General features: G+C 42.5%; 1 protein-coding gene across 2 annotated transcripts in view; it reads left to right on the forward strand.

Moving 5' to 3' along the window:
- Window positions 1-2,902: 2,902 nt before the first annotated feature.
- Window positions 2,903-18,509, forward strand: part of bcor (BCL6 corepressor) — a 45,164-nt gene continuing 29,557 nt past the window's right edge. Inside the window, exons 1-5 of one of the 2 annotated variants that reach the window (XM_048182733.1) lie at window positions 2,903-3,697; window positions 11,647-11,728; window positions 12,534-15,557; window positions 16,794-16,850; window positions 17,240-17,447. In XM_048182733.1, coding sequence (XP_048038690.1) covers window positions 11,726-11,728; window positions 12,534-15,557; window positions 16,794-16,850; window positions 17,240-17,447 — 3,292 coding nt within the window. In that variant the 5' untranslated portion in view covers window positions 2,903-3,697; window positions 11,647-11,725. The remainder of the gene's footprint in view (window positions 3,698-11,646; window positions 11,729-12,533; window positions 15,558-16,793; window positions 16,851-17,239; window positions 17,448-18,509) is intronic. The other variant, XM_048182734.1, reaches the window with a different exon arrangement.

Consider the following 18,509-nt stretch of genomic DNA (forward strand, 5'->3'; position numbering starts at 1 on the left):
ATTTATTTATTTATTTATCCATCAATAAGACATTGTACTAAACTGTTTGCCAACATATGATGATATGAAATTTTTTTATATGAAATATTATTATTTATTTTTTAATGTACTTCGAATAATGTAATTTTTTTATTTATTTGCTTTTGCCTAATTATGTCAGTAAATGAATGAGCAGACAGACAGACAGACAGACAGACAGACAGACAGACATAGATAGATAGATAGATAGATAGATAGATAGATAGATAGATAGATAGATAGATAGATAGATAGATAGATAGATAGATAGATAGATAGATAGATAGATAGATAGATAGGCACAATATTATGTAATTCAGCAGCAGTTGTCATGAGTGCAGACGCTGACTCGGCCCGTTCTCTGCTGGTCTGACGGGTTTGAATGACAGATCACGCCTGCAAGTGACAATATCTCGATGAGCGGACATTAACACCGGCGCTGATGGGCACTCACTCGTCTCTTCCCCTTCCTCTGTCTCTTTATTCTGCGAGAGAACGCGAAGCACAGCGCCTCAGGCATTGAACACAATGGAGAGCTGGAGAGGGTGGGACGGGGGGAGAGAGAGACCCCATGTATAAATGAAGGCTGCATGGGGGAAGGTAGGGGCGGCCTTGACGAGATCAGATTAAACAACAATACAAAAGCCCACCACACTCGCCTCTTATTTATTTAGATTCTAATGAATGGGGAGCGTTTGTGTCAGCTGAAGAATTCTAATATGCTATAAGGCCTAGCCGTGTTAAATGAGGCCTAATGGCCTGTTTATTTCGGGATTTATTTTAGGAGATTATTAAAATGTCCGATAATCAAATACCTATGTCAGACTATGCATGCACATTCATGTACATAGCATATATGAGCTTTGCTCTCAAAGATGCAATGCATCTTTCTTATCAGTAGATAACTCATTGTCTTTCACTATCTCTTCAGAATTGTACATTTTATAGTCTTATAAACTATAGTCAGATAGTGTCTGTTTTGATTGAATTTGGGGCTCATTTGCTACTGGTTAACACGACAGGATTTCTTCACCAATGCAGTATCTCAGACAACTTGAGAGTTTCAGATCAATAAGATTGTAAACTTATTTTATTTTGTAGGTTTGCTAAAATAATAATGACTCAACATGGCTATCCAAAACACTTGTATTACTTTTATTTGACAAACAGCAGTTTGACCAAAGCAGACATAGAACATAGAACTTATATTCATGATTCTGAATAGAACTTCAGACCGTAAAATTATGGATTATGTATCATCTGCTCTCTCTGGATACAGAATTTAAGATATCCATTTATATTTGATTATTTTTATTATATATTATTATTAGAGTAACATTTAGACTACTATTGTGACACACACACACACACACACACACACACACACACATACAAAACATAAATAAATGTAAAGTCTCAGAAGGACTGTTTTGGGATTCTTGTAACCCTTACAATTCATACTGGACATCTACATTATTAACATTACACTACATTCCCCAATTTTGTTAAAACAAGAATCGTTCGCCTGTCAATGTAAGACTCTGAGCACGTTCCCGAGCTCTTTAAGCGCGTTCCCCAGCGCTGTGACCTCCAGGTCGCCTCCCTCGGGGATGATGCTTGCGTGTGGGGGAAGGGTTTGCCCGTCAGGCTGTGGCCAATACATCCTCCGTCAAAGCCCCGAGCAATCCTGTTACACACGCAGCTCGCGCGATTATCCTGCTCCTCTCCTCGGCGCGACAAAAACAGCCTCTCGCGCAGAGCGGACACTAACATCACTCATATTAGTATATTTACCAATATTCTACTTCAGTTCTTATTGAAATGCTCTATACGTCATTCTAGCTAACAAATGAACGTTCTAAAAATGTTCTAAATGTTCTAAAATGGAAAATTTCCAAACATTTAACTTTGGTTGTGGGAACTTGCTAAGGACATTGATGTGTAATTATTTCATTAAGTCGTGTTGTTCACTGCTGTAAGATGAATAGTTCATATTATTTGAACCTTCAGAGCAATTATGCCTATTTTTCCCAATCCTTAGCACTTAAAACATCTTGAGAATTCCTTCACTTTAAAATAAAAATAAAAATCTAATTTTAAAGAACATTTTAAACGATGTTGAATGTTTTCTTGTGAGAACTTTCATCAAACATATTTTAAGAAAGTTTGTCCATTAACCAATGTATTTCTCATTTTAGCCTATATGTCACTTGATATGATCTTTTAAAATAAAATTTTGGCTTTATCGTTATATTTCTAGGCCCTAAACAGGTCAGTTCTGCTCAAATTGAAATCAAACTGAAATCAATTTTTTTTCTGACTTTTGGACAGCAAAAGGTCAACCACAATTATTCTTGTTATACAAAACTACAAATATTTTATTTTATTATGTTTTTTAAAGCGATATATGCTGAAAAAGGGGGGGCGAGTTTTTAAGGGTATCCAAATGTTGAAAACGTTCTTGTTGGATTGGGATTTTAATGGTTGATTTGTTTAATCTATCTTTCATTAAAAATACAAATACAAATTAGTTCTGTTTAAAAAAGTTTCATTCATATCTATATATAGCCTATCCTACAATCTATAAGGTTTAAAACACCCCATGAATCAACCTACCACCTCCTCTCTTTATAATATAAGCCAAAAATACCGTTTTGTGGTTTTCCAGAAGCCTCTCAGCGGCACTGCCGATTAATTTTGTTTACGGAGCCCGTACGCTGTGCGAAACACCCCCTCTCGCTGTATTCTACACGGGCGCATCGAGTCGTACAGAGGCAGCGCAGCCTACTGGGTTTATGGTAATTGCGGTTGTTCCCCCGACTGGCCTTCTGGGTAAGAGAGAGAGAGAGAGAGAGAGAGAGCGAGAGAGAGAGAGAGAGAGAGAGAGAGAGAGAGAGAGAGAGAGAGAGAGAGGCGTCTTGCGCTCAGCTTTCATTCCCCGCTGCACGCGCTTACGGAAAGACACGCATACACAAGCAGCAGTTGCGCGAGCGTTCAGCGCGCCAGGGATATCGCGTATCGGAACCGGGACAAAGAGACGGAAAATTTTCCGCGAACGGTCCGTTAGATTTAAGAGAGAGGGGAATTCGTGTGGCAGTTTTGTTGGCCAATGGTCCGTAAATGTGCGCGTGAGGACCGGTCCGTGCACACACGAGCAAACACACTACTGCCGTTCTCGCGGCGTGGTTCTCGATCGCTCGTTGTCTCGCCCGAGCCCAACATGGCGCTGCGAGGCGTCATATAGCAGACTGAGTTCAGTTCAGCCAGAGCCCGGGGGATTTTTCACCACCTGTGCATTCACGCGATTCGCGTCGAAGCTATCCTCCTCTTCTAAATCAAAGGAATTACGTTCGACTGCTTCTGCATGGATGTATATGGATCACCTATACGTGTTAACAGTTTTTCCAGGAGTGGATATTCATATTCTGCAAGTCCGGAGATACTTTGAACTTCTGAAGGACTTCCTTTGAAAACAAAGAAAAAACTAGGGTTGCTAGATTGACCTAAGTTATATATAGGCTACAGAGTAATGCCGCTTTCAATAGGAGCATCTGATCCTCTTTGTTTTAACGGGAATCTGTGCATATCTTAAAAACTAAAATAGTGAAAACTTGCATTTAAAGAGGAAATCCCACACGTTCCGTCTGATCCAATGAACAACAAACATCACTACATTCAGGTAAGAACATTTGAAGCTTTATTATTGATGTTTTCCATGGCTTATCTGCTTATGTTTGTTCCGTTACATGGTCCAGTGTAGTCTGATGCGTGCGATCAGTTTCGCGCGGACCTTTGGCAACGCCAACGAGGGTTCGTTCTTGATGCCTAGAACTAATTTAAACCACGAATCCCCATATAGTCTTCTGTTTTGACATATATGACATTTATGCTTGAAACTTGTGATTGTTGACAAGTTTTCAACACATTGTCTCTGGGATGACATGGTGTCGCGATCGTGACGATGTTGTTGACATTTCTTGTTTGTTGTTAGCCTAGTGTTTGTGTGGAAATTGCTTTTAATTCTCTAAATCTAAATAATTTGATGTTTCTGTCAGTCAGACTCTCGTTAGCTAACAAATCATTTCCCACGTTATGGGACTTTCCTTTTAGTATCTGACCTTTTTTCACAATGCATCACAGTCTATTCAAAGCGAAAACAAATCGTAGATTTGTGGAACTGTTGGTTTCTGTGAAATTCACGTGTGTTAATTTTCTCGTATTGAGTAATAAGGTAGAAATCTAGGTAGTGCGCGCTCGCGATGGCGCGTGGACTTTCTTTTTCCGATCGGGATACACCGCGAGCGCTATTGATTTCGCGAGCCTCGCCCTTTTATATGATGGTTACCAACCTTATGAAATTTTAAAGAAATTGTTACTAGCGGTCCCTTGCAAATCTGTGGAAAACGAAAACTTGATATGACCTCCAAACAAGTATACGTTTGGAGGTCACCTCCATTTCTTTTTTTTCTTTCTTTTTTTTCATGTGAGCTTTGTGAGGGGACTGAAAGGATAGCCTACATTATGGACAGAAGAAGCCTATGAATTCATATAAAATGAATTAAAGGCTATTTATGGAGTCTTGTGCTAGACATTAAAGCGAAATGTTCTTATGAGCGCTTTGTGGAGGCACTGCAAGTCCGTCTTTTGTTAATGGAAACGAATGTTGACGAGACACTTCGCGACCTTCTTGCGCTCAAAGTTATTCACTGTCTGGTTGGGTCCGGGACAGGAAGAAATGACTGTCCAGTTCCTAAAATGTGAAGAAGACATTGACAGTTCTGTGTATAATCAGTCATAGAGGTTTGAAGTTTTATTAATCTTTTTGTTCTCGACTGGAGCGGCCGTTTGAACGTTTTAAGATCCATATTCACGATATTTCTCGACTTTGAATATTTCATTGACTAGCTGTCATTTTCTAATAAGTGCAATATTGTTGTGCCCTGAAGCTTTCTTTGAAGGAAAACCCTTGGACTGAATCCAAGTTGTTAAAGAGCTGTGATGTTATCCGAAAGTTTGTAGGTTTAAATCCCAAAAGGGCTGATCAATGAACCATTATCACTGTGCCGCCATGAATAAGACGCATAACATCTAGGTTGACTTAATGAGTGCAGTCCACTAGTAAAGGCTATTAAATTACTAATTAGTAGGCTACTATTTGTAAAGAGTTACACAAATTAGTCAAAAAATGACTCTTTCATTGCTGGCTATTGTTGTTACTCTTGCTGAGGCAAACTTAGGCCTCTCTAGTTACTGGCCTGTTTTTTTTTTTGTCAAACCCGTGGGTTAATTTTTCACAGAAGTCTAGTTTCTAAATGGTTGCGACGTGCTATTCTGCATAATTAAAGCGCCGTGGACGCTATTAATCAAACATGTCAGAGCGTATTCCTATGAATCCTGGTGGAAAGAAAGCCCTGGATCCATCCATATTTTCATAGGCTTGCCTAAACGGCTACCACAGATTTTTGGCATCCAGTGTTTTAGCGTGACTCAATCATACTGTAAAATTTTAAAAGTGCATTTCAATGTGGCGGGTATTGCTGTATACTCTTGAAATGTTGTTCCTCAACATCTCTTGTTACGGATTTCTAATAAGAACCAGTTGGCTGTATATTTTTTGAATTTGTCCCATTGCTTCTTTGGAGATTAAAACAATGCTTGATATTGTTCTTCAGATTAATGTAGATTGTTACTTTTTGAGTTCTTTTAGTCAAACAGGCCTAGATATTTACTAGGCAGTGAAAAGTTGTTCAAATCGTCACATGGAATCATAAAATCCTTTTTGCTTCTAATTGGAACCTTTATTCTTGTGTGAGTATATATTGACACGGTCAATTGAATAAGACTTTTTTACTTTGTCGCAAATCACACATTGCGAACTTTATAGAGTGGAACTGATGATATTTAATGTGGTATAAAACCCAACAATCTACTCATTATTTGTCCTAATCTGTTCAATACAACCTAATCGAAACTTGTGTATAGTGCTTTGTTTTTTGTCTCAAATGACCCCCAATTTTAGGCTAGATTTAATCCAATGCATTAATTTGTTTTTAAATCACATTACATAATGTACAGTGTTTGTATACGAACTGGCACGTATAGTATCGGTTGTTTGCCACCGTTTATTTCGTCCTCTCCCCCGGCTCGCCTTGCCGAGACCCCCAGCTCTCGGGGTTTGTTTATTTATAGCCCGTCAGCTCAGTGTGAGCTCACGCCTGCATGGTCTCCTCACCCACGGAGCCTGTCTGCTGGAGACAGACCAGCCTATATTCCGATGTCAGCGTCAGATTTGCAAGAGAGAAAGTGTGACATGTCTGCCCCGTATTGTAATGCTCTATACATACCCGCGGGTGGAATTTAGACCGACAAGTCATGGCCTGAGTTAAACCGGTGCCACAGTTCAGAATATTTTAAGTGAATGATGTTGGCCATGAATCTTGCAGAAATCAGACCACTAAAATGAGCCACATCACATGACAGAGTTTGCTTGCATTAGAGGTTAAGGGGATATTATATGATAGGGCACAATGCGGTTAACATTTTACGTTTTTCTCTTTTTTTTTGCTGGTTAGCTATTTTGTGGTTAACAACGCGATATGAACAAGGAATGTTTTAATCTATTTAAATGTGTGCTTCAAGTAAATTAATGAACTTTGGTTTGATCCTGCATCCCCTTAATGTTTTTTTTTTTCTGCCCTCAAAGTTTATTATTTGGCCTATAGAAAATATAGCCTAAACAGAAACTAAAGATAGCCTATACTTTGGGTAAAAAAAACATAATTTCCAGTTCATTATAATCTATTTCGGCGGTTTATAATATCTTGTTTGTTGTGTTTTTTATAGCTAACAACTTCTGTATCATTCTGCTTCAGCTAGAATTTTAAGTTGCGTTTCAGAAATAACTCTGGAGCGGTCAATGGACCCACTTTGCACATCTTATGTAAAACAATTAGCAAAACATTTGGGCTAAACCTTAAATAATATTTTTTTATGGCTATTTAACACACAGTATCAGCGAGCAGACATCCTCACAGAGTTGATTTCCTTACTTAATCGTATATTGCCAAAGTTTGCTTTTGTCTTGGCAACCCGTTTGGTTTTATTCGCCAGCGCTTAGTTCGTGTGAGGGTGGAGGGATGCACTCGGATCGGATTTCGGAGTTTGGCTCCCGCTGGAGACGTCACGGTTTGATTGAAGTTTCTTCTCGGTCCGAGCGGTCCCGCGGGACGGCGCGCGCTGAAACGGGAGAACTCTTCTCTTCGCTTCGGCAGCTTTTGTGCCGCAGCAGGAGCCCCGGCGTGCACGGATCGCTGCGCGCTCCCGGAGCGACGCCTACCCATGAATACATTGTTTTCTTTTCTTTGCTCTGTGTTTCTTATTTCTAACACCTTAAAAGCTGAAATTCTTGATACAAAAACTTGTATCTTGTATTCAAGATAATATACAAAGATATGGTTTGAAAATGCCACAGTCACTTTATTAATTAACGAGTAGGTAAAACGGGGACGAGGCACAATCTAATACCGTATTTGCTCACTATCTTATGCAGGAGCTAAAGCTTAGTTGGGGTGTCTGGAGATATAGGGACGGGAATCGTAAGGAAGTTGCCAGTTGTGCCTCCTTAACTCTTCACGGACGTTTCTTTTAGGGCTTTTGAAATATTTGGGCTGAACAGAATTGCAGTTTTATTTACATGTTGTCATTGGAACAACCAGTCAACAATTTTATATACATAGGCCTATGTATATAAATATGCATGCTAGGCTGTCATGGACAAACATAACAGTTCTTGGTTCCAGTGGAATATGACTGTAACTTATTCAGATTAATTCAGCAACCAATCTGACTGAAACATAAATGTTTTTGATTCACTAATAAGAACCGGTGTAATTCGTGCGGTAATCGGAGCACAGGTTGCGGAAAGACTCGAGTCAGTCAGTCGTGAATCGTACAACACTGGTTGCACTAAATGTTCCATATACCGCTGAATATTAGCGCAATAAACACTATAAAAGTATTTTAGTGGCATGTTCGGTCAGCATCACCGGAAGAATGCACGTTCAATGACCTTTACGGACTCGAACGTAATTCGAATTTAAAAACTGAGTCTGGTTCTTGGATTCCGACCCTAAAGTCTCAGAGAACCCAATTCGTATCGATTTGTAAGCGCAAGCAAAAAGGGAAAAGACAGAGAGAGGGTTAGCGAGAACCAGCGCTGTAGTCTGTCTCTAGAGTGCACGCACGCAACCCACCATTTCAAAGCAGCGCACGAGGCAGACGGGGAGGTGAGAGAGAGAGAGAAAGAAAGAGAGAAAGAATGGCTGCGGGGGCCGCACGCGGAATGTGTGCGCTGCCAGCGCGTGGGGCTCGCAGCAATTCGTATCGCTTCTCGCAGCTGAATGTCTGCAGGCAAATAATCACTTTTGTACACGCTGTCTTAAATATCCGAGACCTGCCCGCAGAATGTTTTGCTCGTCATTTTCTTCATAATGAGCCAGCCAATGCCCAAGCGCTTATAACAATAAACAAAAAGTTTTGTTCTGTGTTGTGGGATGCGAATTGATGATGTCTGGACCCTATGAATTTGACCCTATGGTTTGACTTAAAATGTGTGCTAAATATTTCTCTGTTGTAGCAGTTTTTGAGACCTTTTCTCAGATACATTTTCGCGGGCATTTATTTCCAGGGGCTGATTTTTTTATTTTTATTTTTTTTTGAGATATGAAGGTCACGATAATACTTTATTGAGTATAATTTTCTAATGCTTTTTATACTTTTTATTGTTTTAAAACAAGTGTTTATCCCAGACCTGGACTTTTAGTCTTATGAGTGAAATAGAATGAGCTGTGTGAAAATTTGTAATTTTTAGTCAAGTATTTTTCCCCAATGTGCCATGCGTGAAAATATTATTCAGTTGTCTGTATTTTGGACAATTCATGTAGTCCTATAGGATATAAGTAAAACAATATGCTATTAAATCAACAAAACATTTTCTCTCTCTCTCTCAAAAAGTAGGGTAAATGACGCTGTGGTGGAAATATATTTAGTGTTTTTTTTTAATTATTTTCTAACAATGACCTTCGAAAAAGTCAACAGAAACGGTGCATTTTCGCAGAGTTTAGAGTCATTTTAAAAGAAAAATAAATATTTTTGTTGTTCAGAAATACTCCCAAATCACCACAGAAAGTTTAGAAGAAAAAGGTTTATATTATGTTTGGATTTGGCCTTTTTCTTATATATAATGTGATAATTTTAGGATAATTTTAGTCAGTAAAGTGAACGGTTCTTGCAACTTTGAGTATGACAAGTTCATTGTAAGTTAGACATTGGACGCTTTAGGTTGAAGGTAATAAAGATAAGCTCATACCTTCCACAGCAGAGCAGTTCTTTTTGAAATGTCGCGCTTTAATGAAAATATCTTAGTGACATAAGCACTGCCTTGTATTGAATACCTTCTTTTCATAAGTCAAGGACGCATGTGATGAATTTTAGTATAGGCCTACTTTACGTTTGTCGTGAAAAGCCTTTGTCCTTATACCCTTGTTGTAGTTCCCCTTCATTCGGCTTTGTTTTATCTCCTGCTTACGGATATTATAAAACATTTTACTGCCACTTTAAGAGCTGTAGAGGGTGTCTGCGCAGCGGACGATAGACTTGGCGATCTGCCACAGTTGGAGAGCTGATGGCGGGGCCTCTGGGGCTTCTAGGTGCAGATCTCAGCGGCCTTCCTTTCTCTACACTTGAGCCCTTACTGCAAAAACTCACACCTCAGGAGCTAAACATTTAACACTCTCTTTCATGCTCCGCACACTTTATAACATCATCTTGTGCTTTTCTGTCAACACCGACCTGACGCAATGGCTTTCACGCCTGGTCTCCGTGCCATCTTTGGGCAGGCATTCAAAATAATTCGTTTTATTTCCAAATATATACTATACCAAATATTATTATAGCTACCAAATGGCAAGAGAATTTTCTTTCTTTCTTTCTCTTTTTTCTTTCTTTCTTTCTTTCTTTCTTTCTTTCTTTCTTTCTTTCTTTCTTAGACTCGTTTTAAACTGACAAAAACAAAAATGTTCCCTTTTTTAGTAATTCGTTCTTTTTGGCTTTTATATTTAGTATTTACATTTGTGTATATGCAAACATGTTATATATTGCGCATGCATTACCTACATGGTCTATTAGCTTTGAAGTGAGCTGAACATCCCGCGTTACAAAATTACAGCATTTTTTTCTTCAGCAGCGCTGCCCGCTTTGACAGGAACCACAAACCAATATCGTTTAAATGCTCTTAAGTATTTTATAATGGCTGGGGTAAAGAACGTAAAATACGTAGCAGTGTTTAACCTTTGTATAGTCTTTTGTTTAGTTTATAAGCCAAGGTGATTAGAAACAAAGTTAAAAACAGGCCATGTAGATTGATTCAGTGTTGGCTCACCTGCATTAAATGGCAGACAAAGCGCCCGGCGCGCTTTGGCTTGTGATTGATGTCTTTGAGAGCGGAGGTTTCTTTCCTCCATGGGGGGTGAGTACCCCTCTTACCGAAGCGCCCCTCAAATGCATAATGTCCTCGCCCCCGCTGGCGGAATGAAAGAGCGGGTCACAGAGGGGACGGAAAATGAGAGCGCAGAGAACGTGACTGAATGGCTAAGGCGAGTGGGTTTCTGCTGCGCTCCCCACGGCAGGGTCGGATTAGGTTTTGAGAGCAGGGGAGGATGGGGGAAGGGAGGCACACGCTCCGGGAACGGGGCAGAATTTACGTTTATTAAGTTTAATGGCGGCTTAATGCTGCAATAGTTATAGAACAATAATTCAACTTCACGAGTAATGCAAGAGGTTTATACTGCATGCATGTGCTTAGTGTGACCAGGAATGCATCCTTTACTGTTTTGCATAAATTCAACTGCTTTTTGCAATTGTATTAATTTTGTTTAAAAGCATTGAAGCTGCTGTGCGACTCAGGTTGCTATGGAAGTGATGCATGCACATCTGTTTGTGTATGTGTGTAGGTTGGTTTGATTGATGACAGAGGGCAAACTGTCTCACTCCTTCAATAGCAGCGACTGTGGCCATGTCTCTAGATAAGCTCTGGGTCTGCGTTATTGAAATCTGGGGTCTGTAGAGCCATCAATAACAGAGGCGCAGCTTGCCTACTCAACAAAGCTCCGCTGTAATGTCTTGCCAAGCCGTGGGGCTGGGCAGCAGTATTTGAGGGGGGGGGGGGGAGATTTTGATTCCTGCTTTCTCCACTGTAATGATGACACTCCCCCAGTCCCCCCTTTGCGTTGCTCTGTACGAATACAGAACGCAGAGGGATTCCTTATCAGGGCACTTGCTCTGAGATAACAAGGCACGTGGCCCGGTGACCGTTTGTCGAGATGCAGGCATGTGGAGGTGGAGAAGCAGGCCAAGGCCTCACCATGAAGAGGTCCTTTCTCATTTTCCTTCTCTCCGCTCACGTTAGCAGTAGTATGCCAGTTTCTCTGCTCAATGATCAAGGTTCATTTTCACTCCAGTTCATTGTGTTTACCCTGAACTTAAATGATATATGAATAGATAATAGAATGTGGTAAATATTCAGTCTTTAGAGCTGCATGATATATGAGATCTTTTTTTTTTTTTCAACAGAAAATTATCCTTATGGAATGGTGAAGACCAGAGAATCTGTTGAGAACTAACAGAGAAGACAGAAGTTCTCATTCAAAGCATGGTAAACATTTCATACATTTAATACATGCACATGAATGTAAACAATGGATATTCACGTTCAGTTAGTCATGTGTTAGAACATCTTTGTGTCTTATTTCTTTTTTCATAGTGAGAGATTTTAAACTGTCCCCTTCCCACATTGAAATCTGTCATGCTTGTGAAGTACATAATCACCTGTTTTCATGCATTAGAATTCTCCGTTGTTAACAGATGCATTCTGTCAGATTGTACAAGCCAGGACCGGTATAATTTTAACTCCCAGGTCACTCCCGGGTATGATGGGAAGACCGATCTGTGCCATCTACCAGACTGCCCAGAAAACATACATCAAAGCTGCTGCTTTCCTCACACTATAACCTCGCTGCAACTGACATTTAAGAATGATTTCTGCCTTCTCCTGTTGTGACCTTGACTAGTGCAATATATTGTGGCATCCTTGTAATTTCATTTTAGATTGTATTATAATGGTGGGGGAAAAATGAGATTAATTTGTATGAATCAGTTTATGATTGGAGAGTGAGATGCTTTTTTCTTACATTGTAATAAGAGTCTGATGTATAACGTGACCACACGTGATGTCTGTCATGTGTTGTGATTCATTTTTGTGGCTCTAACTACATGCTGCCCTCTCATTTAGTGAGAGGTGAATGTTATCTCTTGATAAAGATTGGATGGATCGTACCTGTTTGTTAATCTGGATTGGCCTTTTGTTCACTTGTCTCTCTGTTGTCTGAGTCTTATTGCTCTTTGTTTGTTGTCTCTCTCTCTCTCCCCCACCCTTACCACTTTCTGCTCTTTTGTCGCAGGTGGATGCGAGTACAACCTGCAGAATGAACCCTCTCAGTGCGCTTGGCATCGATCGGACCAGCCTGATGCGGGAGAGCCTCCGCGTTCATGGAGGGATGGTTTATCCACCGGGAATTCGGACCCTGCCGACAGAAAAGGGCTATGTTGGTGACAGGATCCCTGACTTGCTCTACAAACCAGATGTGTCTCTTGACAGCAGAAAGACCACAAACAGTTATGTTGGACTTTATAAAAGTTCCCCACCTGGGATTCAGAAGCCACTGATTGTGCCTGGGACTGGTGCAGATGCTTTAGGGTTGGACAGACGGGTCGTCCCAGGAGATAAGCCCCCAGAACTGAGTCTCAATGGTGGTAGCAGCTATCTGCGGGTTCCCTGGATGAATCCTTACCATGAAGCTGGAATGTACTCTTTCTTAGACTCCAGTAAATACACTGCATTGAACATGTATAAAGCATCAATCCTGTCACAACCGCCACCTTACCTTCCTCAGCATCTGGCCTACCAGTCTCTATGTGCAGGAGCAGGAGGCAGTGCAGCTGGTACAGAGCGCTTGTTTTACATGCCCCCCTATCCCCCTGCACCTATATCTTCACCCCTTGCTCCTCCTCTCAGGATCCCCACTGCAACTGTTGCCCCTACTGCACTGTCACCTATGATGCACCACCAGGACAAAACAATACAGAGTATTGGTCCAAGAATTCACCATGAGCCCTCAGCATTTGGGCAGCAGACATTACATCAGCAGACCCAGCCCCACCACCAGTCACCCAGTGATAGGCAACACAACAGCAGTGGAAACAGTGCTAGCAACAGCAAGTCTATCCGGACCCCATCCAGCAAAAACACAAGCAGCACTAGCAGCAATGTTAGCAGCAGTAGCAGCGTTGGTGTTGGCAGTAGCGCCAGTTCCATAGACTCATGTCATTCCCATGTAATGCAACCGCCCCGCCCTACACCACGCCCCCCTCAGCCACCTGCAGCCCCTCCACCCCCTCCTCCACCTCTTGTGGATAGCACTATGGAGTTCCAGAAGCCTCTGTATAAGAGTCCTTCCTCGTCCTCATCATCATCACCATCGGTTGCTCACCCTATCTACATTAACAGCATGTCCCAAGAGCTTCGCTCTCCAATTCGTCCGACAAGCCAGAAGCCTAAAGCCAAAGAGGCAACCATGGAGTCCAGAGGTATGGGGAATGAAAGAAAGGGCAGCAGCTCACCTGTTAAGACCTCTTCTGACAAACCACCTCAACAGGGGCCTATTACCAAAGACCCAGCAGACAAGCCTTTAGACCTGTCTGCCAAAATCATTGACTTTGAAGGACCTACCAATGGGTACCCCTCAAAACTAGAGGCCTTAGCCAAGCTTGGCTATTCCCCCACTGCCCGTTATGGACTTCCCCCAAACAGGGAGCTTTTAAAAGAAACTCTTTCGCCGTCATCCTCTGCTGTTAGCACTTCTTCTAAAACTCCAGAAAGGCCTGAGATAATTAGCACTTTACCCTCTTCCTGGGTAGTGCCAAGTCCTACCCAGACAATCAGCTCTGAGGCTAGTCAAAACAAAGGCTCCAGCATGATCAAGAACAAGAATCTTGAACATGTGGTGCCACAGTTAAGAAGTTCGTCTTGTCCCAGAATTGATGACCAAAACAATGGCTCAAACCCAAGTTCTGCACCTATTGTCATGACTGCAGCATCTCGGCCATCATCTGTCTCACCTTCTCCCAAGATTAATGGTGAATGGCCAAAGTCAGTTCCCACCCCACCAGAAAAGACCCCAACTAATAACCATGGTGGCAGCCACCCTACAGCCACAAAGCCCTCAAAGACACTTAAAAAAAATGAATCTCCTGACATTGGCTTCAAGCCCCAGCAATCACATTTAGAGAATGGACATGCTCCAAGCCACCTCTACATGCCTCAGGGTGAAACTTATCTTCCTCCGAGCTTAGCATATTCTAGCAGATATCTCTCATACCCAGTACCTGAGAGTCTTTCCCTTTCCCACTTGCAGTTGTCAGGAAAAGGGCCAGTGTACCCTCATCCAGTTCTGCTGGGCCCTAACAGTCTGTATTCAGCACGTTTGCCACCCAAGCCTGGCATTCCATATGGAATCCCACCCAGTCATGGAGAATATCTGACCTACCATGACTCACAAGAGATGGTCCATCCACTAATGTCTCCCCACCTGCCCCTGGACCACAAAGTTACTGAGCGTTTGGAACTGAGGCCCAGACCCCTGGACAAGCCTTGGCACCACGACGAGGCTCCGTACAAGCGCCAGAGCATTACTGACACAGACCCAGGATACAAATCTGAGAGGGAGTCAGAGAGGCAAGACATTTTGGGCTCAAAATCTCAGAGCAAGCCTCACACAGTGAATAAAGAGGAGATTGTCTGCATCGACCTGGTCCAAGATGACACAGATGGCAGTCCAGAGCCAGACAAACATAGTGCCATCGATGTCAAATGCAAAGAGCCAGCTAAGCCAGTCGGCAGTGGGACAGGGATGGGAAATGAAAGTGGCAGTAATTCTGAGGGGAAAGAGCCAGAGCTCATGCAGATCTTGCGCTCCGGCCAGCCTGCTGTATCCTGGCCAACTGATTCAGAGCGACGGGCAGAGGTATGCAGTCCACCTCGTCCACAGGAGCAGTCTGACTCTCCTGTGCACAGCCAGACTGAAGAAAGCTCCTCTGAGCATAGCCCACTACCTGACATGTTGGAAGAGCAGACACTACGCTGTGCCAGAACCTCCGGCGAAAGGGCTCGAGGTGATGGTGCTGAATTCAAAGTTGATCGGCTTCATGCTAATCGACAATATGTGGACTTGGGCAAGGATGGACCAGAAGACACAGAATCTCATGAGGATGAGGAGGAAGGACATGGATTGTCTAAAAGCAAGAGATCCAGCTTGGCCAAGAGAATAGCCAACTCCTCAGGCTATGTTGGCGACCGCTTCAAGTGCGTCACCACTGAGCTGTATGCAGACTCCAGCAAATTGAGCCGGGAACAGCGAGCATTGCAGGTCAGTTACACAATTTTGTATGTTGGTTAGGATGAATAGGGAAGTTTGTGCAATTATGGAGCATGTCACGTGTCATTGTCACATTTTCTGTTTGAGGATCATTCAGGTCATGTAAGAGTGCTATAATTTGAGAACACCTCACATTTTCTGTTCCCTGGTCAACTCTTCAAAGACCACTAGCTGTCATTGAATTAGATAAAGTTTCCCAGCCATCCTGAGATTTGCAGCTACACTTATACAAAAATAGCTCAATGACCTCAGTTTCGGCTTTGAACGAACACTTGTATCTAACTTCCACACTCGGTTATATTGAACGCCTTGCTAATTACAGATCTCCGTAACCCACTCTCCCTCTCCTGCTCTCTCTTTCTAGCAGTTTTTGGGCTCCTGCTGTGAATCTGTCAAACAGGCTTTAATGGCAGCAGTTCTACAGTTAGCGTGAGAGAACTTGTGTTTGTACAAGAACGCACACGCTCAAGTGTGTGATTCAGTCAGATTCTGAAAGGGTTAACACAAAGTGCCGTCTGTGGCTGCTCTGCCCAGTCGTGCGGAAGCTCATCTGCCAAATGTTTGTGTGCGTGTACGTGCGCGTGCATGCCGTGGCCTTGCTAGCACATAATGCTGCAGGCAACTGTTAACCTGCAGGTGAGCTCTGGAGACCAGTGTGTGAGTGTGTGTGGGGCATACCCAAACATAATCACACACCCTTTCCTACAGGCTTCCATCTTGCACTCCTTTCCTCTTTACACACGCACACAAAAACATGCACACCCCTAGGCCCCCAATAGCCATGTGCATGGTGGCAGCCCTCCCAGCTTAAGTGAAATCCGGCCCATTCTTTCCTGATGGGGAAGATTAGAGTTCTTACCAGCAGCAGCGAGCAGAGCGCTCGCCGACTGGCAGAGTCATTAGCGCACACACACATAGCCGTGCAGCGGAGGGAGAGTAAGGGAGAGGCTGATGGAAGACAATGCCCTAATTTCAGATAGCCCACACAATTTGGATAGTCTTTTTAAATAACCCCCGCATTTTCTGTGTATTTCCACATGTCCTTTTGAAGTTTGTATGATTTAAACATCAGCTTTCAAAGCCATAGCATTCTCAGATATGTCCTGATTTCCCCCATATTTTTTTGTGTAATGGTAAGTTAATGTTTGTTTGCAGATGTGTTAAATTTGTGTAAATATTCAATTCAAATCATTGAAAAAGATATTGAGCCCCATTCTGATTGCTTAGATGGAAGGATTATCACAAGAGGACAGTAATTTAAGTCAACCAGCTGCGTTTTGGGAGGTCAGTTCATTTTATTTTTAAACTACTAATCAGTTGAAATGAGTAACACTTAGTTTTGCGCCCACAGGCGGTTGTGAAGTTAGATTTTTTTTTCTTCCTTTTCCTCCTATTTTAGGGGTCCTGAAAATTGCATGGTCAAATCTGAGTGTATCAGTGTACCTGTATCACTTAGCTTTTGTTATAAGTTATTGATATGCATTTTCTGCATTTACTCTAATGCACTTTAGCACCTGTTCTACTCTCACTGCAAATTTATTTTATGCAAGTCTTATTCTGTTTTTTTCCCCTCTATTTTTGTTGTACTGGAGCACATGAGAGACAGGCTTTACAGCTGGTGCTCGTAACACTGGATCTGGTTTCACGATTGTGCTGTGTGTGTGTCTGTGTAGCGTGCGATGATGCGTTTCTCGGAGCTGGAGCTGAAAGAGAAGGAGGGGTGTGTGTCGTCTGCAGCGCCCGGACTGGGGAGAGAGCGGGAGAGAGAGAGGGAGCTGGCAGAAAGCCAGTGCGGAGCGGGAGACTGGGAACAGAGCCAGCCAAGCTCCAGGCCCTCCGCAGCCCTTTCGGCCCTCTCCGATCACACCGAGCAGCACAACGGTAAGGCATGCACACACACACACAAGCAATCCTTCTCGCGCTGTCTCCACTCCAGCGCTCCCTTTTATTTTCTTTCTCTTTGCTGGCTATCTTTGTCTCACACTTTCCATCTTTCTTGTAATGTCTGTCGTATACGCTGTCTCTTAACTTTTGTCTTGCTTGCAGGCTGCCTTTTCATGCATTTCACTCATCCTCCGTCCTTTTGTCCTATCTCCTGAAATATTCCGTAACTATCCCAGTTTTACAGGCGCTTGCTCGTTCTTCACCCCCCCTCAACCCCCTTACACTTCCTCCCTGTGTCACTAGGGACGGTCCCTGCACTGTGGCGCTCCTTGCAACAGCGTTAAACCAGCGGAAACGACGTGGTAAACATGGCTTCCACCACCGCCACCCTCAAACAGGAAGCGCACAAATAAACATGCACATGCTCTGACTCTCCATCTCTCTTTTTGTCCCTCTCTCTGCCTCTCTCTATGCTGTTTTGGCTCTTGTTTTTTCCACTTGAGCTTTGGTAATGGCCTAATGCCATCAGATTTCCAAATCAACACTTTGCTGCTATGTGACCTCGCTGTCCCTGGTGGCTTTCACAGAGGCAAGGCGTTTCCTGTGCATGTGGGTCAGAGTGTGTGTGTGTGCGTGCGTGAACACTTGCATGTGTGTCAGCCACACAGACAATTAACAGCACTCTGGATTACATAAACAGAGTGCGCTCAGCAGACCGGCAGTTCCTGTGAAACTCCAAGGGTGAAAATGCTACAAAAAAACCTTCTACAGTAGTTTTGATGGGAGCTTTAATTTGATCACATCTGTCGAATACCAACTATTGATACAGTATAAGTGTAAAGAAATTGATTTAAGAAACAATATTGATTATTTGACTTTGCGTGTCCTTTCTGGATGTTTCATGTCCTCCATTCCTCTCTTGATTTTTTTTATTTTATTTTATTTATTTATTTATTTATTTATTTATTTTTATGCCCAGTCTGTCCTTCAACATCTCTCTCTCTCGCTCTCTCGGAATGGCCATATTAACTCTCTCTGGGTGACGCGAACAATGTTACC

The sequence above is a fragment of the Megalobrama amblycephala genome, linkage group LG2 (assembly GCF_018812025.1).
Source record: "Megalobrama amblycephala isolate DHTTF-2021 linkage group LG2, ASM1881202v1, whole genome shotgun sequence".
In the NCBI taxonomy this organism is placed as follows: Eukaryota; Metazoa; Chordata; class Actinopteri; order Cypriniformes; family Xenocyprididae; genus Megalobrama; species Megalobrama amblycephala.